The 24,905-nt window shown below is 46.1% G+C and overlaps 1 protein-coding gene across 1 annotated transcript in view; it reads left to right on the forward strand.

Moving 5' to 3' along the window:
- The first annotated feature begins 334 nt into the window (after positions 1–334).
- The window catches only part of SULT4A1 (sulfotransferase family 4A member 1), a 60,134-nt gene continuing 35,563 nt past the window's right edge, over positions 335–24,905 (forward strand). Inside the window, exon 1 of the mRNA XM_082257003.1 lies at positions 335–634. Within this exon, the coding sequence (XP_082113129.1) occupies positions 466–634 (169 nt within the window). The 5' untranslated portion in view covers positions 335–465. The remainder of the gene's footprint in view (positions 635–24,905) is intronic.

Consider the following 24,905-nt stretch of genomic DNA (forward strand, 5'->3'; position numbering starts at 1 on the left):
ATGTGTATAATAACATTTTAAAGCCAGCAAAGGGAAATAAAAATAATGTATTAATAATAAATATAATAATATAATTTTATCTACATTTTATCAGTTATTTGTTTTTATTTATTTTTTTAAGATTTTTTTTTCAACAACAATAAAAAAGAAAACACACACAACATAGAGTACAGCTAGTGATTGTAGGCAGATTCAGACACATCCCATTCAGAGAAGTGAAGTCAGCTCCTAGGAGAATTCCCCAGTCTTTAATGGCACAGCAGGGAGGGGTACACATGCGCTCTGCAAGGCTGCTGGTCCCCTGTACTGCCTCTTACTGAACACTAGGGGGAGTTCGCTAGCACCGTTTACTGCATCTTCAGCATCGCATTACATCACCGTATCCAGCTCAGCCATCCAGCCCAGCATCTCCTCCACACTGGACCCCAACCTGCTGCTGTTGCTCGCCCACCAGCACCCCTGAGCATGGCAGAGAGCGAGGCAGAGACCCCCAGCACCCCCGGGGAGTTTGAAAGCAAATACTTTGAGTACAATGGAATCAGGCTGCCCCCATTCTGCAGGGGGAAGATGGAGGAAATTGCTGACTATCCAGTAAGGGAAAATGACATTTGGATTGTCACTTACCCCAAATCAGGTAAGTGCAGAAAAGAGCATCATTGGCATGTGTTGTGTGTGATGCACAGGGAGATCTGCCTGCCATGAATGCACCAGTCCTGTCTTGGTGTCTGTCTGCAGGATCTGCTTCTTGGAAACTTTAATTGCCTGGGATGTAATGAGATGTGATGTCATGTGATAAGATGTGATGTATAATGAGGATGCAGAGGGGGCACTATGTCCAGCGGGCACAGCCTATATAATCAGTAGCCCTCTCCCCCCAGACTTGGGCTTTCCATCCTGTGCACTGTAGACAGTATATTAGAATTAACCCTTACAAGTCTTCAGGAGGTTGATGAGTCAGAGCTCAGTATGATGTCATTGTTTTCTCTCTCCCTCTTGTATCTCTAATATCCATTTCTGCATGTTCAGGATCCTATAAACCAATAGGATTCTGTCTTTTAAATCTATCGTTTTTTAAATGATGGCATTATTAGATCATATTTGATTCAGCATGCATTTGTTTTATGTATTTCTGCAGTTACTAAATATTTAGGAATTTTGCAAAATTCCTAGAATCAGCTTCCTTGGCAATACAGCAGATTTGCGCCTGCAGTTCCTGGAGTGATATTAGCTGTGATTCACACATTTTCCATTACTGGGCTTCCTTCATTTGGTATACATGGACTTTTTCTGACTTGCGTTTGTGTCATTTTGAATTTTAAATTGGATCATATAGGGCGGAGTTTACTGGCATTTAGTCTATGTTTCAACCCTTGCATGTCAGGAAAGCGCGCAAATTGACACACTTTCCCGACATGCAGGGGAACACGCTGTCCTGTAGCAGATGTGCAGTGGTGCCATTAATTGTTAATGCCCCCCCCCCCCACACGCATCTGCAAACGTGCGTGTTTTAGTGCGCACCAAACTGCGTTTTTAGAAAAGAGCCAGAGACTTCTTTTCTTCTTGTGCGTAGGGCAGCCCAATGAAATGGATGAGATGAGCTACACGCAACGCGCAGTAACGCATGAAACACACCTGCGCTTGGTCACTATAGTTATAAAAAAGGCTTAACTGTTGCTTTTGGCATATCACATTGCATTTTGTCTTTGCATCTTTGTGAATGTTGCATGTCCTATTTTGCTGCATTATTACAGTTTTTATTATTCTGTGCAGGTCAATGGGAATGTAGCTTGAACTTGGGCTGGACGTATTTTAGATGCGTCTTAAATGCAAGCCCCCCAAGCTATGTGTTGTTTCTGAGTCTAGCATCCATGTACACCCATCCATAAGGTTATTTATGTATTTTAGGGAAAAATGCATCCTATTGGGTGTCCCTACATCACCCCCTTTTCATCTAAATGTGAATCTAGAAAGGTGATCAGATAAACATATTAAAGGGGTTACAACGAGTTTTGTCAGTTTACTTTTTTATAGATTGTTGTTTTGGGAGCCCTGGACATTTAACTGGTGGTAGAAAAAAAGTATTTTTTTATTTAAAGCTGGTAGATATAAATGACCATGTAATCATTAATACAATATTAATTATATTTTCTAAATGCAAGCAGTGTAAGGACCCGGTATCAGCCTATCACAGTCTCTGTACAGCAGAGCTGGAGTGTAAGAGGAGAAGAAGCACAAGGATCTTATCAGTTCATGTACTGACAAAAGCATGCTGATAGGAGGCAGTACATTTACTTCGGCAGGGCGGCTGCTCTGTGCCTGATCACAAACCGAGTACGGGATCTGACACTTCTGAGTCTAGAGCGCCTGCGCGCAGCTGCCGGTCCCGCACCTGCTGTGATTATACACAGCGGGAGCCCAGCGGCGGGTACTGTGGACTCGATGGCTGCCCTCGTCCGCCAATTAGACAGTACAGAGGTAGAACGACAATCTGCCTATATAAACAAGGCAGATTGTCATTCTGTCAGAGGGGAAGGCACTGATCCTGTGTTTCTGCTAAGCAGGAACACAGATCTTTGCCTTCCCCCAGTCAAAGCACCTCCCCCACAGTTAGTAAGCACAATTTAGGCATACATTTAATTCTAAAAAAATGTGCAGCGCTAATATAATAACGGCGGATTAAATGGTTTTGGGAACACCCCACTGAATAGTCCCAATGCTATTCAAAAAACAAAAATTAGTATGAATAAATAAATATGCATACATTACAAAGGCCTGTAAATAAAAAATAAAAAATTGAATTGTGGACAGTGTTGAAAACACATATACAGTATCTCACAAAGGTGAGTACACCCCTCACATTTTTGTAAATATTTTATTATATCTTTTCATGTGACAACACTGAAGAAATTACACTTTGTTACAATGTGTAAATTTTGTATAACAGTGTAAATTTGCTGTCCCCTCAAAATAACTCAACACGCAGCCATTAATGTCTAAACTGCTGGCAAAAAAAGTGAGTACACCCCTAGGTTAAAATGTCCAAATTAGGCCCAAAGTGTCAATATTTTGTGTGGCCACCATTATTTTACAGCACTGCCTTAACCCTCTTGGGCATGGAGTTCACCAGAGCTTCACAGGTTGCCACTGGAGTCCTCTTCCACTCCTCCATGACGACATCACAGAGCTGGTGGATGTTAGAGACCTTGCGCTCCTCCACCTTCCTTTTGAGGATGACCCACAAATGCTCAATAGGGTTTAGGTCAAGAGACATACTTGGCCAGTCCATCACCATTACCCTCAGGCTCTTTAGCAAGGCAGTGGTCATCTTGGAGGTGTGTTTGGGGTCATTATTATGTTGGAATACTGCCCTGCTGCCCATTTACCGAAGGGTGGGGATCATGCTCTGCTTCAGTATGTCATTCAGTATGGCATTCATGGTTCCCTCAATGAACTGTAGCTCCCCAGTGCCGGCAGCACTCATGCAGCCCCAGATCATGACACTCCCACCACTATGCTTGACAGTAGGCAAGACACACTTTTCTTTGTACTCCTCATCTGGTTTCCACTACACCACTTGACACCATCTGAACCCATTAAGTTTATCTTGGTCTCATCAGACCACAGGACATGGTTCCAGTAATCCATGTCCTTAGTCTTCTTGTCTTCAGCAAACTGTTTGCAGGCTTTCTTGTGCATCATCTTTAGAAGGGGCTTCCTTCTGGGACAACAGCCATGCAGACTAATCTGATGCAGTGTGCGGCATATGGTCTGAGCACTGACAGGCTGACCCCCCACCACTTCAACCTCTGCAGCAATGCTGGAAGCACTCATACCTCTATTTCCCAAAGACAACCTCTGGATATGACGCTGAGCACGTGCACTCAAATTCTTTGGTCAACCATGGCGAGGCCTGTTCTGAGTGGAACCTGTCCTGTTAAACCACTGTATGGTCTGGGCTGCTGTGCTGCAGCTCAGTTTCAGGGTCTTGGCAATCTTCATATAGCCTAGGCCATATTTATGTAGAGCAACAGTTCTTTTTTCAGATCCTTAGAGAGTTCTTTGCTATGAGGTGCCATGTTGAACTTCCAGTGACCAGTATGGGAGAGTGAGAGCGATAACACCAAATTTAACACACCTGCTCCCCATTCACACCTGAGACCTTGTAACACTAAGGAGTCACATGACACAGAGGAGGGAAAATGGCTAATTGGGCCCAATTTGGACATTATCACTTAGGGGTGTACTCAATTTTGTTGCCAGTGGTCAGGGCCGGTGCAAGGATTTTTGACACCCTAGGCAAAACCTCATTTTGCCGCCCCCTTGGCTCCGCCCTGACTCCACCTCCTTTGCACTGCATATGTATACCCCACCTTTTTAATGGTTGCTACCATTTTGCATTGCTAGACCAGCTAAGGAGGGGGAGGAGAGGAGGAGGGGAGAGAAGGAGAGAGGGGAAGGGGAGGAGGAGGAGGCAAGAGGAGAGAGAGGGAGGGGGAGAGGGTAAGGAGGAGAGGAGGGGAAGGAGAGGGGGGCGGGTAAGGAGGGGGAGGGGAAGAGGGGGAGGAGAAGGAGGGGGAAAAGGAGGCAGAGGAGGGGTCGGGGGGTGAGGAGGAAGGGGAGGGGGGAGAGGGTAAGGAGGGGGGGAGAAGGAGAGGTGGGGGTGGGGGGAGAGGATAAAGAGGAGGGGGGAGAGGGAGGGGAGGGGAGAGGGAAAGGAGGGGGGAGAGGGTAAGGAAGAGGGGGACAGGAGGGGGGTGGGGAGAGGAGAAGGGGATATGGGGTAAGGATGAGGGAGGGGGGAGAGGAGGAGGGGGGTGGTTGGAGGGGAAAAGGGGTAAGGAGATAGGGGTAGGGAGAGAGGAGGAAGGGGGTGAGGAGGAGGGGGGAAAGGAGGCGGAGGGAGGGGGAGAGGGGAAGGAGAGGTGGGGTGGGGGAGAGGAGTAGGGGGTTGGGGGGAGAGGGTAAGGAGGAGGGGGGAGAGGAGGAGGGGGGTGGGTGGAGGGGAAAGGGGGTAAGGAGGAAGGGGTAGGGAGAGAGGAGGAAGGGGGGTAAGGAGGAGGGGAGGGGAAGGAAAAGGAGGCGGAGGAGGTTCGGGGGTGAGGTAAGGAGAAGGAGTGGTGGGGGTGGGAGAGGGTAAGGAGGGGGGAGAGGGAAAGGAGGGGGGAGAGGGTAATGAAGAGGGGGACAGGAGGGGGGGTGGGGGGAGGAGAAGGGGATATGGGGTAAGGATGAGGGAGGGGGGAGAGGAAAGGGGGTAAGGAGGAGGGGAGGGGAAGAGGGGGAGGAGAAGGAGGGGGGAAAGGAGGCGAAGGAGGGGTCGGGGGTGAGGAGGAAGGGGAGGGGAGAGAGGGTAAGGAGAGGTGGGGGTGGGGGGAGAGGAGTAGGGGGGTGGGGGCATGGGGGGAGAGGGTAAGGAGGAAGGGGGAGAGGGTAAGGAAGAGGGGGACAGGAGGGGGGTGGGGGGAGGAGAAGGGGATATGGGGTAAGGATGAGGGAGGGGGGAGAGGAGGAGGAGGGGGGTGGGTGGAGGGGAAAGGGGGTAAGGAGGAAGGGGTGGGGAGAGAGGAGGAAGGGGGTAAGGGGGTGGAAGAGGGAGTAACGTGAGGAGGAGGAGGGGAGGGTGGGGGTAAGAAGGTGGAGGAGGGGATGCCATCACACATTTCAGGAATTTAGGGACAAGTACAGTACACAGACAGTTAAAAAACTCAATGTTTTTTTCTTTTTTTCAGGATTTCAAAGTTTTATTTAAATCATTTACAGAAAAGTAGAAAGAAGTCCAAAAAAAAAAAAAAAACACTCAATATGTTCTTTACTGATTACTTACCACCAAGGCTCTGCTCCCAACGGCTCTCTCTCTGTCTCCAGGGCAGACACAACAAAGCCTGCCTCTGCGGTGTCTCCAGTCCAGGCTGTGTCAGTGACACTGTCACACACACCACACTGAACCGACCCCCGGAGCGCCAGTGCCACTGTCACTGATCAGATTTTTCTCTGCAGCTCTTCAGTGCTGGCTGTTGAGTGTGGAGTGTCTGGTCTTATGGAGGATGAAGATTCGTGCTGGGAGGAGGGAGGAACGGACGATCACCGCTTCTAAAGGTTCAATCTAAGGGCACCAGAGAGTCTCTGAGAGATACAGACAGGTCACAGACTGTGACCTGTCTGTCACTCACTGTGATCATAGAGGCGCGGCGCAGGCAGCCTCTGTTCTGTCCCTCACTGCATCTCAGACTGTCAGGGACTCGGAGGGAGACCCTGACAGATCGCCAGGTCAGTTTTTAAGCATTGCCACGGCACGGACGGCTGGGCTGGCGCCTTGACAGAGACCAGAGCGGCTGCACAGGCGGCGGGGGGACTCAGGAGAGGGAGAGACTAAGAAGAAAAGCAGCGGCCAGGCGCTCCAACAGGCAGTGCGCTCTAGGCGATCGCCTAACTTGCCTAGTGGTAGCGCCGGCCCTGCCAGTGGTTTAGACATTAATAGCTGTGTGTTGAGTTATTTTGAGAGGAGGGCAAATTTACACTGTTATATAAGCTGTACACTCACTACTTTACATTGTAGCAAAGTGTCATTTCTTCAGTGTTGTCACATGAAAAGATATAATAAAATATTTACAAAAATTTGAAGGGTGTACTCACTTTTGTCAGATACTGTACATAAAGAAAATTTTCCATGTAAACAAGATCCACACTCTTCAAAATAAATTCTCATCTGTGCTCCATGATATGAAACAGACAGGTGAAGGAAAACCGTGATGCTGGACCAAGTTAGCAGCAAGAAAAGATCGTGCTCCACAACCAAGGTGAGTAATGCAAGCTACTTACCAAATAGGATTGACCACTGAATTACAGATGGTCAAACAAGGGACAAGGAAATAGGTATCCCCCAAATTATATGTGGCTCACTCTGCTCACACTGCTCCAGAAATACTCAAAAGCAAAAGCAAGAAAGGTGGTTCAATAGTGCAATACAAAGAGACCCTTTTAATAGGTAAAAGTAAAAGATTGCACTTACAAGGATTCAAAGTAAAATCAGCATAAAGTCAATCGAGACAAAAGATTTGTGGCATTCTTACGGGCTTCCTTCCAGGCACAAACATACGCAGACTAATCGGGGATGAATCACGGGATGACGTCACCGTTGCAGGCCCCAGCCTACGTGTTTCGTCACATATAACTTTGTCTGGGGATAGGCCGGATTGCAATACATTAGGCATATATTTATCTCTTTGATCAGCCTGATGTTAACCCCTTCCCTGCCAGTGTCATTAGTACAGTGACAGTGCATATTTTTTAGCATTGATCACTGTATTAGTGTCACTGGTCCCCAAAAAGTGTCAAAAGTTTCAGTTAGGTGTCTGATTTGTCCACCGCAATATCAATATAAAGACCCGCTATAAGTCGTTGATGACCGCCATTACTATTAAAAAAAAAAAAAAATCCCATAGTTTGTCAATGCTATAACTTTTGCGCAAAATCAGACTACGCTTATTGGGATTTTGTTTTTACCATAAATATGAAGCAGAATACATATTGGCCAAACCTGATGAAGAAATTCGAGTTTTTACATTTTTATTGGGTATGAATTATTGCAGAAATTAAAAATTATTGTTTTTTTTTTTCTCAAAATTGTTCGATCTTTTTTTTTGTTTAAAGCGAAAAAAATAAAAACTGCAGAGGTGATCAAATACCACCAAAAGAAAGCTCTATTTGTGTGAAAAAAGGGCAAAAAATTTATTTGGGTATAGTGTCGTACGACCACGCAATTGTCAGTTAAAGTAACACAGTGCTGTATCTCAAAAAATGGACTGGTCAGGAAGAGGGGTAAACCTTATTTTGTTATTTTTGGCTGGAGTTATGCCGCAAATCATTCGCCTAGGAGTAGTATCATCAAAGCAGCCACTACTGATTTTTTTTTTTTTTTTGGCATCTTTCATGTAAGAGGATGCTAAACAAAATGTAAGCACTGAGCTCCTAGGATTCATTGGTGGTGGTCAGTCTTTGGTAAGAAAAGAGGTGGAGAGGAGGAATAAAATAGCCATTTATTCAAAGTGATCACAGGCTGAGCCAAAGTCTTTCATACAGGACACCTAAAGGGCATAGCCAAAATGTATTTTCTTAAAAGATTGGATAGAATAGGGAATGATTAGAACTCATCAGGAACTTTTTGTTGTTAGTATTCCTGCTAAACAGATCCACCCTGTTCTGGTCTCCATTGCCTTGGAGGCAGAGAGTGATGGGAAATCCAAAATAAATTTCCTCTCACCTACTGTTGCATCATCAGGACAGGAAGTAAACAGAAACCTGCCTAACAAGAAATGGACAGGGGTGTAACCAGGGCTTTTTTTCTCAGAGAATAGGTTCAGGAACTCTTCTCTTTTAAGTCACCCTTCGCCTCTGCCCCTTACCCACCTCCAAGAACCGTTCCTTGGTTCCACCCCTTACCCACCTCCCAATACCGCCCCTTTTAGAGAATTCAGACCCAAGTATTATTTTGTGGTGCTAAGTATTTTGTATAGAATTTGTTAATGATAACAAGAAAGACAGTAAAATAGATCTAGCAACAATGGACACTCCAACGACAATAGATCCACCCCAGCAACAATAGACTCCCAACAGCCAACATTAATAGACCCTCCAGCAACCAGCAACAAATACCCCTCCCTCAACAGTACATCCCTTCCAGCAACAATTGACCCCCTGCAACATAAGATTTACCCCCAGCAACAATAGATCCCTACCAGCAACAATGGACCCCCCCCTGCAAAAATAGATCCCTTCCAGCAACAAAAGTTTCCTCAGTAGCCAGCATCAATAGACCCCTTCCTCTACAGTACCACCCTCCCAGCAACAACTTATCCCCAGCAACATACATTACATACATACATTCAGTTCTGGAGGTGCTGGAACTGCGTTCCCCCGCATTCCCGCTGAAAAAAAGTCCTGGGTGTAACTATACCCTACTCTGTTAAAAAAACAAAAACAAAAAACAGTTGTGGCTATACATACACTTTTACACTGGGCATCTGGCGCATCTTACACCAGGCCAGATCACTCCAGTGGTCCAATTTGCGCACTCAGTAATCCATGGGTTCATAACCACTAAATTGATGTCGTGAAACAGTTCTGAGTTTGTTTGTCACTGTGGCCAGAGAGAGAGACCATATTCTGGCCATTGCCACTTTGGCAATTAACCAGATTACCGGCAGTTTGCTGGTCAATTATGCCAGAAAGTCCCTTGCTGTGTGCCTGCTATTCCTCACAACCACACTGGTGTGGACTGCCATGGTTCCAGCGTCACCTTCCAAATACATAGCTCCCAACTGTCCCTGATTTCGAGGAACTGCCCCTGATTTGGAATAAAATCCACCTGCCCCCCTTTCCTCCTCATTTGTCCCTCATTTTGGTCTAATCTATATAGTTGTATATAAAACACACTATTTACCTTTCAAAACATGTTTCCCAGTGCTAAACCTTTCATCCAGTTTCTAAATCGCTGCATTTGTAAACTTCAAAAGCCAATATAAAGGAATAGTAAAGTTAAAAAAAAAGCTTTTTTGGGTTTAACTAATCACTTTTTTTGGTATAATTCGCAGGGTGTGCCCTATGCCCTCATACTTTTGCTAACAGACGTCCTTCATTTCCATCTCAAAAAGTTGGGAGGTATGCAAATAAGACAGTCCTGGCCATGTTGGAGATAAGCTGTTCTGCAGTGTATGTAGAAAAGAAGAAAAATCTTTCAATCCATCCGTGTTGTAGCCTGCTGTTCTGGAGGATGTTTGCAGACAGTTCAAAAGCGGACTTAATAGGCTTTGGAAGATAGGTGCTATCACTAGCTGTAGATATTGACCCATATAGCTGTAATGTTTTGCTCCTGGCTATAAAATGAAAAGTACAGAGCCCACTCCGTATTACTGACAACGTGTGGCTAGCAAGTAGCAGTTAGCAGTGGCGTAGCGTGGGTTGTCAGCACCCGGGGCAGGGCAAGTAATTTGCGCTCCCTAACTCGCGGGATTTTAGCACTCGAGTCTATTCCACTAGATTAGTTAAAGAAACCCTTACCCCCTAAGCACATCTATTGTTTGTTATGAAAATACTGATGTAATTAAAGTAAAATGCATCTAAATACAAGTTTGAATGACCAGCGTGCCCCCTTTCAATGCAGAGAGACCAGCGTGCCCCCTTTCAATGCAGAGAGACCAGCGTGCCCCCTTTCAATGCAGAGAGACCAGCGTGCCCCCTTTCAATGCAGAATGACCAGCATGCCCCCTTTCAATGCAGAGAGACCAGCATGCCCCCTTTCAATGCAGAATGACCAGCGTGCCCCCTTTCAATGCAGAATGACCAGCATGCCCCCTTTCAATGCAGAGAGACCAGCATGCCCCCTTTCAATGCAGAATGACCAGCGTGCCCCCTTTCAATGCAGAATGACCAGCGTGCCCCCTTTTAATGCATAATGACCAGCATGCCCCCCTTCAATGCAGAGAGATCATCGTGCCCCCTTTCAATGCAGACAGACCAGCGCCAGGCTGCTGACTCACTCGCTGCTAAACTGACTGAGCAGTGAGGAGAGGCGGCATAGGCGGGGCTTGGCTTGCAACGCCACCCCACCCTACACCAATGGACAGGTGAGGCACAGTCCAGCCCCGCCCCAACCCGCCATTTTCAGCCATAGGGCGGCCGCGCTGGACATCTCCCAGCCTACAGATGGAGGCAGCCGCAGACAGTGTGTGAACTGTGTATGTCAAAGTCAGACAGACAGAGTGACACTGCACATGCGCCCCCCCAGATGTTGCGCCCGGTGCGGCCGGCCCCCCCTGCACCCCCCACGCTACGCCACTGGCAGTTAGTAACATTCAATTGGACTTGTTCAGTAATGTCAAAGATGTTTTGCTGCTCATCCAAGCCACTTCATCAGTTCTAATGAGTCTGGGGAACATATCCCAGCATTTATTGCCACACGGCTATATATTCCTAACCAGAGGCGTAACTAGAACCTTCAGGGCCCCGATGCAAGAAACCATGAAGGGCCCCCCAGACCCCTGGCCGGGGCCCTTCCCTTCAAGCCCAGGGCTCTTCCCACTAATCCTGGGGCTCTTTAATCTCATTGCATGGCCTTTTATTATGGTCCCGCATCAGGATCCTTTCACAAGTTCTGCAGTGGGCCCCCTTCCTGCAATCTTGGGGCCTCCCCACAGTGGTGAAATGCCAGGGCCCGGTCGCAAGTGTGACCTTTGAGATCCTAGAAGTTCACCCACTGGTTTGCTACCGGGCCCCCTGGAGCATGGGGCCCGGTAGCGATTGCAACCCCTGCAACCCCTGTAGTTACGCCCCTGTTCCTAACCCTTTTTAGAGCCAAGGAAGCCACTTAGATGAGCAGTGAAACGTTCATCCAGAACAAGTCCAGTTAACCGCTTGCCGACTGCCTAACAACGATTTACGTCGGCAGTCAGCCCCTCACAGGCAAAGTGACGTAGTACTACGTTGCTAGCCTGCGAGGCTCTAGGGAGCGAGCGCGCGCCGCTGGAGGCAAGCTCACGGACCCCCCACGCGAGTGGCTGGCAGACCCGATGTCCGCCGATCACTCGCGATCGTCGGTTACAGCGGGAGAAAGGCAGGCGGCTAATGTAAACAAAGCCGCCTGTCATTCTCCCCTGTGTAACAGCACAGATCATACGGTCCTGCTATGTAGGACTGTTGATCTCTGCTGTTACATCACAAGCCACATCCAATCACAGTTGGAAGCACGCCCCTAGGGACACACTTAACCCCTCCTTCTCAAATAAAGTTAACCCCTTCCCTGCCAGTGTCATTTTTACAGTAACAGTGCATATGTATAGCACTGATTACTGTAGTAATGTTACTGGTACCCCCAAAAGTGTCAAAAATGTCAGTCAAGGGTCCGATCTGTCAGCCGCAATGTCGCAGTCCCGCAAAAAAAATCGCAGATCGCCACCATTACTCGTTAAAAAAAAAACAATAAAAATGGACAAAAATCTTTCTCTTAGTTAGTAAACGCAATAACTTTTGCGCAAACCAATCAAAATACGCTTTTTGCGATTTTTTTTTACCAAACATATGTAGCACAAAATAAATTGTCCTAAAATGTTAAAAAATTTAGATTTTTACATTTTTTGGGGGGAATTTCATATAAAAAATGTGAAAAATATTGTTATTTTTGCAAAATTGGCGCTCTTTTTTTTGTTTATAGCGCATGATCAAAAAAGCGCACAGGTGATCAAATACCACCAAAAGAAAGCTCTGTTTGTGGGAAAAATAGGACATCAATTTCATTTGGGTACAGCGTCGCAAGACCGTGCAATTGTCCGTTAAATTCACGCAGTGCCGAATCGCAAAATAGGCCCTGGTCAGGAAGGGGGTAAAATCTTCCGGGGCTTAAGTGGTTAAACTACTGTGACCAACTACTACTAGCTATACCATGATTTGGATAACTAAGAACCCTCAGAGACATACATGGGTATTTCAGAAATTGAAGTGGCTCAGTTGGCCCTATTGGGTCTGAGTGCAGGTCATATGTTTCTGAAAGCATTTAAAGAGCCTGAATTGACTTAGTATGACAGTGGTTGCATCATCAGAATCTTGGCCTGTGAGTGTTTTATTGGTAGACAATGGGTCATATTTCTGTTCTGTTTCCTGCTCTGACCCTGTGGGATTTGTATGGGAGACTAGGAAAGGAGGTATAGTGTTTCAGTGCTTTAGAAGAAAGGGTGATCATGCCTGTATAGGAACAACTGTGCTCCTGCGGTTATTTCTTCCACCTATCCCTCCCTCTTCACCATCAATGTGACAAATTATTGGTCTTTTGTTAAGAGCAGTGGGTAATATGGATAACAGAAGTAGATAATGATAAACATTCAGCAGAACAGGATGGTGATGTAGAGTCAAAGAAAAGTGCATTGCTCCAACCATCCAAGAGCTCTTTGCATTGCCTGGAATTGGGTCTTGGCTTGGAGTCTGTCACTCCACATATATTTTAGCATAAGCCAAAAGAAAAGCCGCACACTGCAATTGTGTATTCAGCTAACAAACCTCAGCACATCGTTCCTCTTCCAGAACCACTTATTTTACATATTTCAAGCAATGTGCTTAATCATAGAGGATAGAGTGTCCATCGAGTGAAACATGTCAAAGGAGTGGTCCTGGGAGAGGGGCCATGTGCTGAAGCTTGTTGACTGATTCAAGTTTTGCCAGTGAGCATATCCTCAGCGTGTGGCTTTTCCTTTGGATTATTATACTGGGTATGATGATGACGTTTGGGATTTGGAGAAAGAAGAAGGAAATAACTATATTCGTATTTTAGGACAAAGGAACGTGTTATGACATATTACAGTATATGCTGTATAAGTGCTGAGATTCCCAAATGTATGCATGGTCAGCTATGGATTAGTTCTGCTTATACATGTTGCTCATAGTGATGGGTAATAGGAAAATTTCCTGGCTGGAGACGGCACAACTTTGCCACAGATGCCACTACTGTTCTGCAGCCGGTCCTGATAACCTGTATTTAGGGTGGTGGAACTCTTGGATAAACCAGCTGTCCAGATATTTCTTGCACAATAGAACCAAGCCCTGATGAATGGAGATTTATGTATAACTCCCGAAACGCACTGGATGTCAACTTCTATATACAAGTTGAATTCTTACTGGGATGCTGTGGATGTTCAGGTAGGATCAACAAAACCAATACCCATTAATCAAGAGATCATGTCTATTGCTTCTGTGGTGATTAAAAGCGAGGTTGCTGGGACGTATCACAGGAAACGATAAGCATGCTTTGTGCACCAAAGTCTTCTGGCGAAAGGATGAAACACCTAGCATGTTGTCTGTGCCTTGGCAGACCCTTTTATAGTGACAAATAAAGATTAATATCTGAACTAATCCCTATGGCTTGGCATTCTCACATTTGCTCTTCATACAAAATGTCCTGGTAGTGTAAGACAAGATCATCATCACCTGTACCATAACTGCCCACTCTCATGCTATTGGTCAATTTCTTGCTCCATCATCCAGCCTCTTCCTTTACCTGTGTTGTTACTTCTGCAGTGGTAAAGCTTGGGGTGTGCTGATAAGAGGTGGCGTGACAGAGTTTTACGGCTTGCTGATGGCCACCCTTCTCAAGGCTGCAGTTGACAACTGGGGCTGCCTTTAAGCAATACATCTGTTAAGTGTGGCTGCAGAAATAGGAAAAATGGCAGGCAACAGCACCTCAGCATCCATGGAATCAGGCAATGGTTTCGGATCACAAGCCTTGGTTGCCCTGCGCTAGTGACGCCTATGGTTACTGCTACTTCATAACTATCATCTGACCCAAAGTCAGATGCATCATTAATAGTGGCTCTAAAGAAGATAATAAGTGTTGTTAAAGCTGATCTCTTAGGGAGAACAATTTCCCCTTTATTGCTCCATCCATTATACCTAATCTGTATTTTCTATTTTAAATAATCCACCCAAAAGCCCCAAATTACTTGCATAGAACTTAGATCACATGACAGGACAGGGTCAGGTCTTCTGTATTTGCTTCCTGGTGACATGGACGACTGTCAAAAATTCATCACTGGGTCCTTACTGGAGTCTTCCCAGGATCCTCACGGCTGTCTTCAAGCGTGATGTCACAATGCGAGGGGGCGGAGCAGTGGAGATAACTGAAAGCAGATTCCAATCGCCAGTCACAACTACCAGAAGAGGTGCTGCGGAGGATCACATAGATTTACTTACGCTGTTATGGGTTTAAGACTGGGTAGCTGCGGGAAGGGAATGAACTGGGTGTTTTTCTTCTCAGAGTTGTGGTTTAAAGAATATCTAAATCCAATCACTAAATATTCATTTAAACTTTAGCATGGTAATGTGATTTCAAAAGGTGTTTCCTATCTTTTTAAATATCTGACTTTAATGAAAATAAAACCTGATGATCCTATCACTAAGTTCTTTGCTCCAGCATTTCCTGCTATAGGTGACAACAGTTTAAATGCTCTCCTGTCATATGCACCCATAGTCACATACTTTCCTCTCAGCCACAGTGAATTTTGCTGTTTCCTGGCAAAATCAAACCCACCCCATTCAACCTTCCATACATTCACAATTTGTTTTATTTTAACCCTTCAGCTGTTTTTCTTTTAACTTACCTGAGTTCTTTGCCACTTGACCCTCCTTGGCATCTCCTCCAGTAGTGGAGAATATTCAACCCCCAGTGCAGTCCAGGCTCATAACGTCATGAAGCCACTACTTGAAGTCTTCAGCACTTGTGAGAACCCCATCTCGATGGACCCCTCTCAACCTCAGTAGAAAGCTTCCATGTCAGCAGCAGGCAATGTGGGCACTCATAAAAAGACCCTCCCAGTCCCACACTGCAGTCCAGAAGAAAGAAGACATATCACATGACCAAGGATTTAGATTAAAAAAAATTGGGGTACCAAGTTTAGTTTATTTAAATTTAATTTGGCTTTAAGTTAGCAGGGGGTGAAGTGGGTAACATTTAGTGGGGGTGAAGGTAGTTAACCAAAGATCAGCTTTATATTTATTATTGAAATACTATATCATTTTTTATTTTACCTTGCATAGAAGATTCCTTTATTCTCTGTTTGAAGCGTATAATAAAATCTAATTTGTCAGTTTTCTCCCATTTCCTGCTGCTGTCAGTAGTATTTTCAGTAAATAATTTAGTATTCTGCATGAGTTGTGCATTATAAATTCTTTCTGTTCTCTGTCAGTAAAAATACTTTAAATATGGGTGGTTTGAGCAGAGTGTGTACATAGAATAAGGAGTTTACGTATCAGGATAAAAAACTTCTTTCTTCCAGGTACCTGATGCCATAAAGTGCTGTTAATGTGTAGCACCCCTCTAGTCAGGTGCTAGGTAGAGAGTATAGTTTTGGCTCTGTCTGCCTATCAGAGGAGCAGCAGGCAAAATCTATATTAGGGAGAGACTGATTATCGGCGAGGGCCGATATGCACTTTCCCCAATATATCGGAATAGGCCCCGGAAGTTACCGATATTGCCGATATTTTCGTGACATCATTCTGCCTTCTTAGGCCGCCTCCCTTGCCTTGGACAGCCTCGTCTGGAGTCGGGACTAGTCTCGCAGGAGTGTATCACAGCCATACACCAACCCACAGCAGCCCGGTGCCAGCCAGCCACCCACATCCACAGGCCCTGTACCAGCCAGCCACAAGGCACTGTACCAGCAAGCCAGCCAGCTACCCACAGACCCTGTACCAGCCAGCCAGCCACCCACAGGCCCTGTTCCAGCTAGCCACAGGCACTGTACCAGCCAGCCAGCCACCCACAGGTCCTGTACCAGCCAGCCACCCACATCCCCTGTGCCAGCCAGCCACCCACCACAGGGTTCCAGCCAGCCAGCCACTACAGGGTGCCAGACAGCCAGCCACCCACAGGCCCTGTACCAGCCAGCCAGCCACCCACAGACCCTGTACCAGCCAGCCACAGGCACTGTACCAGCCAGCACCCCACCGGCCCTGTGCCAGCAAGCCACCCACAGCCCCTGTGCCAGCCACCCACCCACCACAGTGTGCCAGCTAGCAAGCCACCCACCACAGTGTGCCAGACAGCCAGCCACCCACCACCACAGGGTGCCAGACAGCCAACCACCCACCACAGGGTGCCAGCAAGCCAGCCACCCACCACAGGGTGCCAGACAGCCAGCCACCCACCACAGGGTGCCAGCCAGACACCCACCCACCCACCACAGGGTGCCAGGCAGCCAGCCAGCCACCACAGGGTGCCAGACAGCCAGCCACCCACCACCGCATGCCAGACAGCCAGCCACCCACCACAGGGTGCCAGCCACCCACCCACCAACCACAGGGTGCCAGACAGCCAGCCACCCACCACAGGGCGCCAGCCAGCCAGTCATCCACCACAGGGTGCCAGCAAGTCAGCCATCCACCACAGGGTGCCAGACAGCCAGCCACCCACCACAGGGTGCCAGACAGCCAGCCACACACCACAGGGTGCCAGACAGCAAGCTATTCACCACAGGGTGCCAGACAGCCAGCCACCCACCACAGGTTGCCAGTCAGTCATCCACCACAGGGTGCCAGCAAGCCAGCCACCCACCACAGGGTGCCAGACAGCCAGCCACCCACCACAGGGTGCCAGCAAGCCAGCAATTAAGCATTAAAGAAAAATAACATGTTCAGTACCAGATTTGTGTAAAAAATTGTCTTTATTGTTCAAAACTTTAAATGTACAAATTATCGGCTCATTTTGGCCGATACCGATATGCGATGCCCTAAATATCGGTATCGTCAACGAAAAATTGATATTGGTCGATCCCTAATCTATGTTGTTCTCTGCTTAACAGAGAGCAGGATCTGTGAGTCAGGTCTGCTCAGTTCGCCAAGTGTGTGATTTATCTGATCTTAGGGAGTGTCCCCAGCTGATCCAATGGGGAGGCACACAGGATGCTGGAAGGAAACCTAACCAATGATACACAGGCTTTTGGTACTGCCCCAGGGATTGGCACAGACAGTTGGTCTCAGTGCATTATGGGGCACGGTATAAAAAGCCACGGGCACATGAGGTAAGGGTCTTTTGGCAGGAAGCAGAGTCCCAGAAGGAGGGTGGAGGCTGCTTCCTCTTCTGAAGTGGATGGTGATGGTCACAGGCAGTCGGCCTGGTGAACCTACAGTGTGGAGCTGAACCCAGAAGTCCAGGAGAACTGACTGAGGAGCTGGAGCACTGCAAGACTCTGGAAAAACAGTATCGTGAGTACAGATGATCTTGCCCAGGGGTCTGCCCAGGAAGGGGACCACTCCGGGTAGTGCAGTCAGTGAACGGGTGTCGGTTAGTACAGAGAAAGGGGGTACTGGGGGAGTGCCCTGAAGAGAAACACAAAAAGGAACATTTACCTCAGCTTCATTCAAGTGCCGCATTCTCAAGATTAAAGTCCTCTGAAATGTGAATAGTTAACAGTTGAAGTATCCCACTCATCCCTACTCCCATCCCAATATAAATAAACAACAAAAACAACAACCCTTAGATTGATCATTGACTGAACCAAGAACTTAAAATATTAAGATTTCTGCAAGCAGTTGCTACAGGTAACCCAGGGGAATCCAAAAGTGTCATTCTCCAGCAGTCCTTTAGGGGGCAGTGTTACAAATGTATTTGGAAACAAAGCACATACAGTTTTGAAAGTATAGTGGCTGCAAAAAAAAAAACTGATTTAGGATATAAATATATAAAGCTTTGTGTATACTGTATTATAACAAAGAAACTGAAAACTAAGCTAACTGGTTCCTATGCATAATTCAGGTAGTTTTTCTTGTAGATATACAACTAATTGGCCCGGTGTTATCTACTATATAAAATCGGGCCAATTAGTAGTGTATCTACAATGCAAGAAAAACTTCGTGAATTATGCATAGGAACCAGTTAGCTTAGTTTTTCCAGGTCATTGTTGGGAAAAAAAAAAACAATCCCCTCTGAGTGATCAATGTACAGTGCAGGAATTAAAAAAAACTAGTAGATTCTGATTGTAGCACCCTCCTACAATAGTTTACTAGAGAGAGGCTCTGGTAACTCTAGATTTTGGCTCCTCTGGAAACATTGGAGCAGCGTGTGATTATTTTTGACTGTTCTGGATTTCACTGACTGCAGGCTCAACTACTTCTCCCTGCCTTCTTGTAGATTCTAGAATGTAATAAGTTGGAAAAGGTGGCCTGAATATTTATGTGGGTTCAGCCAATCCCTGGGTGGGAATCCCCACAAGGTGGCTGAGGAGGACATAAATCGTTTTAGGCCTGGAACAGCAGGGTTTTTGTCCAGTGGGAGAATATTCCACCCTGATGGGCTGCTGCTCTTCTGGGCAGTATAGTTGAAGTTGCAGGAGTTCATAGTGGGAGCTGGGGACCTATTTCCTGGAACCAGTTGGAGCCAAATCAAGGGGGTTCACTGAGGATCTGGCCTGGAGATACAGGAGAAGTGTCTGGCTAATATTTGAATGAGGCATCGAAGTATCCAGGAACATTGTGAGTAGAGGTCTGGATATAAGATCCAAGTGACTGTCTGCTGCTTTAACCTCTTCAGTAACTGCTCCAATGTTGCTGAGCTGGGACTTGCCCTTGCTTGGAGTTGCTTGTGATCCCAGTATCTACCAAGAGGGAGATTATCCTAAAGAGAGAAGACAGGGCAAAGAGTGTCCTCTTGTTGCTCTTCTGCACTAAATTCGCAGTATCCCAAAGCCCACCCTGCATTAAAGCATAGAAATACATCACTTGCCTAGTCAATGAGTAGTGAGACTGTCTGAATATTTATGTGCCTGGCTTCCTGTACACCCGAACAGAAAGTGAACCAAAGTCAAATCAGCGGAGCCCGAACAGAATCTGCGCCACACTACCTGTTCTTGCTCTAAAGAAATAGCTGTTTGTTTCACTGTGAATTTTTGTATACTTAACCTGAATAGGAGAGGCTGGTTCATTATAACACCTGGCACACTCTCAGTGTTCTGATGAGAAAAGTCTGCATTCCATAAGAAGTAAATTAATCCTTGTAGAGTATTTCACCAAAGCTAGAATTTCTATTGCAGGGGGTGCCTAAACTTTGACTTGAATCTTGGTGTAGACTTCCGATAAAATCAGTGAGACAATCATACAAGCAGGAAATTATTTTTGGGGATATTCTGTATAGTGTATACCAACGGTGTACAGAACACTCAGGCTTCCATATTGCATTACATTTACAGTACATTACAGCAGCTGCAGCTTGAAAAGTGGAGTTACCCTTTTTAGCAATTACATGACAGGTTTATTTGAAAAGCCAAGCTTATGGACAGAGTGGTGAACAGATACAAATTTCTATCAGGTTTTTCTTGTTTCTTGTGACCTAGTTTTGGGGAGGTTTTACATCACTTCCTGTTCCTGTGACACCTGCACAAGAAATGATTGTCAGCACAGGAAAGAACAAACTGCAATAAAAAAACACTGTCAAAAGTTTGATCTTTTCCTCACACTTTGTGCTTGGTTTTTACCCTGTGTCGATCCCTAGTGTAGATATATTGTCCTTGGAGCTTCTATTCATCCTGACTAGCACTGAAATTAAAGGATAATTTGATATTTGGGAACATGTTACATGTTTCACCCGTTTTTAGGATGAAACATGTAACATGTTCCCAATACTGTAGCCACTGCGTTTTTGAAAAGAGTCAGGGACTTTTTTTCCTGCAAAATGCAGAATTTTGCATGTAATAGTCTTCAATGGACCTGCATCCAAAACGCAAGTATTGCGTTTTTACTGCTATTTTGCCCAACAACAAATTTTCCCCCAAAAAAAAAAAAAAAACATAAAAAAAGGAAAACGTGAAATCACGGTAAAATCGCGGCAAATTGCAGCAAAATCGCTGTTAAAAACAGTGGAAAACACAGCAACAAGCATTACAGAAATAGTCAAAAGCAACATGCATATGTGTGAATCGAGCCTCTGGGTATTTAGAGGAATTGTGTGCAGGAATACTAACAATTATGTTATCATCCAAAATATTGTGGTGCTTGTTAATATTGTTACTACAGTGAGTTTGACCACTTACAAAAATCTTTTTTTTTGCTTGCTGTAGTAGTGGAAGGAGTAGGAGAGTTAAAGTTTACACTGAAGCCCTGAGATCTGAGATGCTGAAGAAGATTGGGGAGCTGCTAAGGACAGTGAAGTTAAAGGTTAAGGCCCCTTTCACATAGGCGGACCGTTCAGATCCGCCTGTCCGTTTTTTTGGCGGATCTGAACGGTCCCACCATGCATCTCTATGGGGGATCGGATGTCAGCAGAGACATCTCCGCTGACATCCGATCCGATCCGATCCGTCAAATCTGGACGGATGGAAACCCTATTTTCCATCCGTCAAGCGGATCGGATGGGACCGGATGAGAACGGACCGACGGTCCGTTCCTATCCGATTTCCTCCATAGAGATGCATGGGGAACTGACAGCTGTGTCTCCGCACACAGCGCGGAGACACAGCTGTCATCCTCGTGTTCAGCGGGGGATCGGCGGCTCGATCCCCCGCTGAGAAAAACGAAATCCATCCGACGGACGGATAGTGTGAAAGGAGCCTAAAAGGGAATTCCTTACAGTGATGTCACCCTCTTCCCTGACAACTTCTGTCCTTAGATCTGCTCCCTAGTAGTGTACAGACTGACTGACAGCTATCCTCATCCTGTTATAGACATACATTAGGTTGAGATCTAAACAGTAAGGAGGTCACCAGAGGCCCGCATTTTGCTATAGTGCCCCATAATCTGTAGTTACACCCCTGCTGTGTCCCCATCAGGAAGGTATTTATAACCTCTTACCCTAACTGAAAGTGAAGGGAAATCTCCCAAAAGGAACACTATGTGCCGTTTCACACTAATCTGACTCAAAGTCGCCCCGACTTTGGGCGACTTTGAAGTCGCCCGTGCAGCGCGACTTCATCGCGGCTTGCACACGACTTCTTATAATAGAAGTCAATGCAAGTCGCTCCGACTTCACCAAAAAATAGTGCAGGAACCTTTTTCTTAGTCGGAGCGACTTGAGTCGCTCTGATTAGAACGGTTCCATTGAACAGCATTGGGAGCTACTTGTCAGGCGACTAAGTCGCCTGGCAAGTCGGAGTAGTGTGAACCGGCTCTAAGGCTATTTCCAGAAGGGAACGTGGTCAGGAGTGTAGTAAGGTGTAGTAGGACATGGGTAGCATGAGCTCCCCACTTACTGTATTCAGTACTCGATTATGCAAAATTTAAACGATCCCTTGCAAAGTTTCCTGCAGCTGGAGATCTACTTTCTCCCCATTTCTCCACCAAAACGAGCATTGTGGGTGAGTGCAAAACTCAATAAATTCTGATGCCAATACAAAGATGGTGGCCCTCCAGCAGCGGCAGAGGTTGATCCTGCCACCCTGACTCAGAAAAATACTGCAGAGGCTAATAAAGTCTTGGAAGCTTTCTTGCTTTGTCAATGCACCCTGACCAACAAACTAGAAAAAGTGCAAGTGGATTTTTCCTTTACTAGACAGGACCGGCAGAAGTTACATGACGTGGTTACTGAAACTGAAATGTGCACTGTGGAGGATCAGTTGCCACCCTTATAATGAACCTCCCAGCAACAACGCTCTCAACTTTAAACCCTTTTGTAATGCCAAGATGACCTTGAGAATAGGATGTGTAATGGTGCCACTTCAGGTTCGTAGGCCTCCCAGAAAGGGCAGAAGGCTCAGATCCTATAGGCTTCACCGAAACTCTTCTACCCCATTGGGAAGGGAAAATGATTTCTATGAAAACCTTGTATCTGGAACAAACTTGACCCCAGCACGTTATGGTAATTCATAATAAAACGCACACTTTACTTCAGGACATGGCAACACAGTATATTTTTATTGGCATTCCAGTGCACAACCAGAACACATTGCAACAATCTGCATTGTGTTGCGAAATATGTAGCATACTCTAAACTAGTCTTTCTCAACCTTTTTAACACAGATGAACCCTTTAAATAACTTTTCAGTCTCAATGATACATAGTGTGATGGTCAGTGGATAGAATGCTCCTTAGGGCCCTTTCACACGGGCGCTCCGTATGTCCGCAAATCATCCTATTCTTTTTCGGATGATTTACGGACATAATGTAAGTCAATGGCATTGCGGATGTCAGCGGAATACCATCCGCTGACATCCGATTTTCTTCCTGTCAGTTCTGTTCCGTTTTTTGGAACGGAACAGAACCCTATTTTTGTTCCGTTCAAAAAACAGAAAGGAAGGAAAATCGGATGTCAGCGGTGTCATCCGCTGACATCCGCAATCCCCATAGACTTACATTATGTCCGCATATCATCCGCAAACGGATGGGATGATATGCGGGCACACGGAGCGGATGACACGGAGCGGATGAAGCGGCCGTGTGAAAGAGCCCTTAGACTTGTGGTAATTGAGAAGAAATACTCCCTTACAGATAGCTAAAAAGATCAATATTGTCAGTGGAAACTTATGTGAGAGGCAGAAAGTTCTCATTGCTCAAGGAACCCCTAGCAACCTCTGGGGGAACCCTGGCTAAGAAACCCTACTCTATAGCCGAATTTAAACATGTCCCTCTGTGAGTTTGTGTGCGTCCCTGTTCACTGGTTGAATCGGACCAGAAGACGCACAGGACCCTTTTTCAAACCGGACTGCGGCCGCCCCAGACCTGTGTAAACCGGCTCCATTGAGAAACCCACATCTATTTCGCACATGTGTGAACCCAGCCTTAATGTTTGTGCAATGAGGTGTGTTACAGCCCATTTATTTTCAATGCAGTTCATTGGGATCAGAAGTAAATGGTAGTCAAACTGCAGGCTCAGATGGATGTCATTCAACCCATGGACCAGAGTTGTATCAGAGGTGAGTCTCAAGCCCCGTACACACGTACCGATCGTCGGCCGTCTTTTGTCCAGGGCTGTCGGTGTCTGTTGAAAAGTGCAAAAGACTGCACAAGAATTTTGTCTGCCGACTACAGCCGACTGCAGAAGTGATGTCATGTAATGGTTAACTTTCCCTGTGTTTTTTCTTTTCTGAGCATGCCCAGTCTTGCAAATCTGCTGTCTGTCGGCCGAATTCTGTACTGACTGGCGAACAATCGGCCGCTCTGGTGTCGGCATACAAAAATTTTGCATGCTTGCAAGACAGATTCTTTTCGGCCGAAAGTGCGCTGTCGGCTGTCGGAAGCATCATACTAACAAGCCGAAAATCGGCCGATCGTTCGGCGGCCGAACATTTTCGGCCGACAATCGGTACGTGTGTACGGGCCTTCAGGGAAAAGTGATGGGTAGGAGGCAAGCTAACTTTAACCTGCAAGGTTCTGCTGTTAGATTTTATCCCACAAGACTTGTGTTCAAGGCTGATTATCCACCTGCTACTGATTCAGTTAGCTATACGCCCAGCCTAGGCAGGCCATCTCCTTTCTATTAAGGCCCCTTTCACACTGGTGTGCTTTTGCCACGCTTTTCAAGGGCAATAAAAATGAAAACTATTCCTCATTAAATCCCTTGTAACTCTTCACACTGCAGGTGCACTGCACTTCGAAAACTCCTGCATGCTGCATTGTTGGTGCAGTTTTTCAAAAGCATACCAAAAAGGCACCTTCCATTGTAAGCCAATGGGAATCCAAGTAACAGTTAGTATTCCTAGTGCCAGGGGCCCCCAGTGATTTTGCATTTTCAAGAAAATCCCTAGTGTTCCCAGTGTTTGTTAGGGGAGACGTTTCCTAGTGTACCTGATGGGCTGAGTGACCCTATAATGCTTAGTTTTCTTGTAGATGGATCCTCCTTGTTCCTAGAATCTGTCTGCAAGGCAGCACCTCCCAGTATGATCTCAGCATCCCCAGTGTTTCTAGTGTTATCCAGCCTCTCCCCAGTGACTGTGTTTCTGCTTGCAACCTGTATTCTTGCACCTGTTGTGTCCTTTGAGCATTCCAGTGTTCTTATTCTCAGTTTCCCTTGGATGCCTTGCCAGCTTTCAGCCGCCCTTCACCTTTGTTATCCCCTGTGAGTTTCAGCCTGCTATTTTTTAGTATCACCTGTGTCTGAAGTCCGCTTCATTGTCTCCCTGTGTATTACTACTAGTCTGCTTTCTGCTCAAAGTCCCTGTGGACTTTAAACTGCTCCTAATCTTTCTTCTTTGTCTATGTGCTTTGTTACTTAAGCCTCGTACACACGCAACGAATTTCCGACGACCGGTCATCTGTCTTTTTTCCAGAGTGGTGTCTGTTGGTTGGAATGTGCTCTAGACTGCACACAAATTTTCCCGCACGACAGAATTCTACTTCAGATGTGATGTCATGTGTTGGATTGCTTTCTTTGTGTTCTTTCATCTCTGAGCATGCCTAGTCTTGCTCATAAGATTTTTCCCCATCGAAATCTGTACTAATGAGACGAA

Source organism: Pelophylax lessonae (assembly GCF_965119305.1).
Source record: "Pelophylax lessonae genome assembly, chromosome: 4".
NCBI classification, from domain to species: Eukaryota; Metazoa; Chordata; class Amphibia; order Anura; family Ranidae; genus Pelophylax; species Pelophylax lessonae.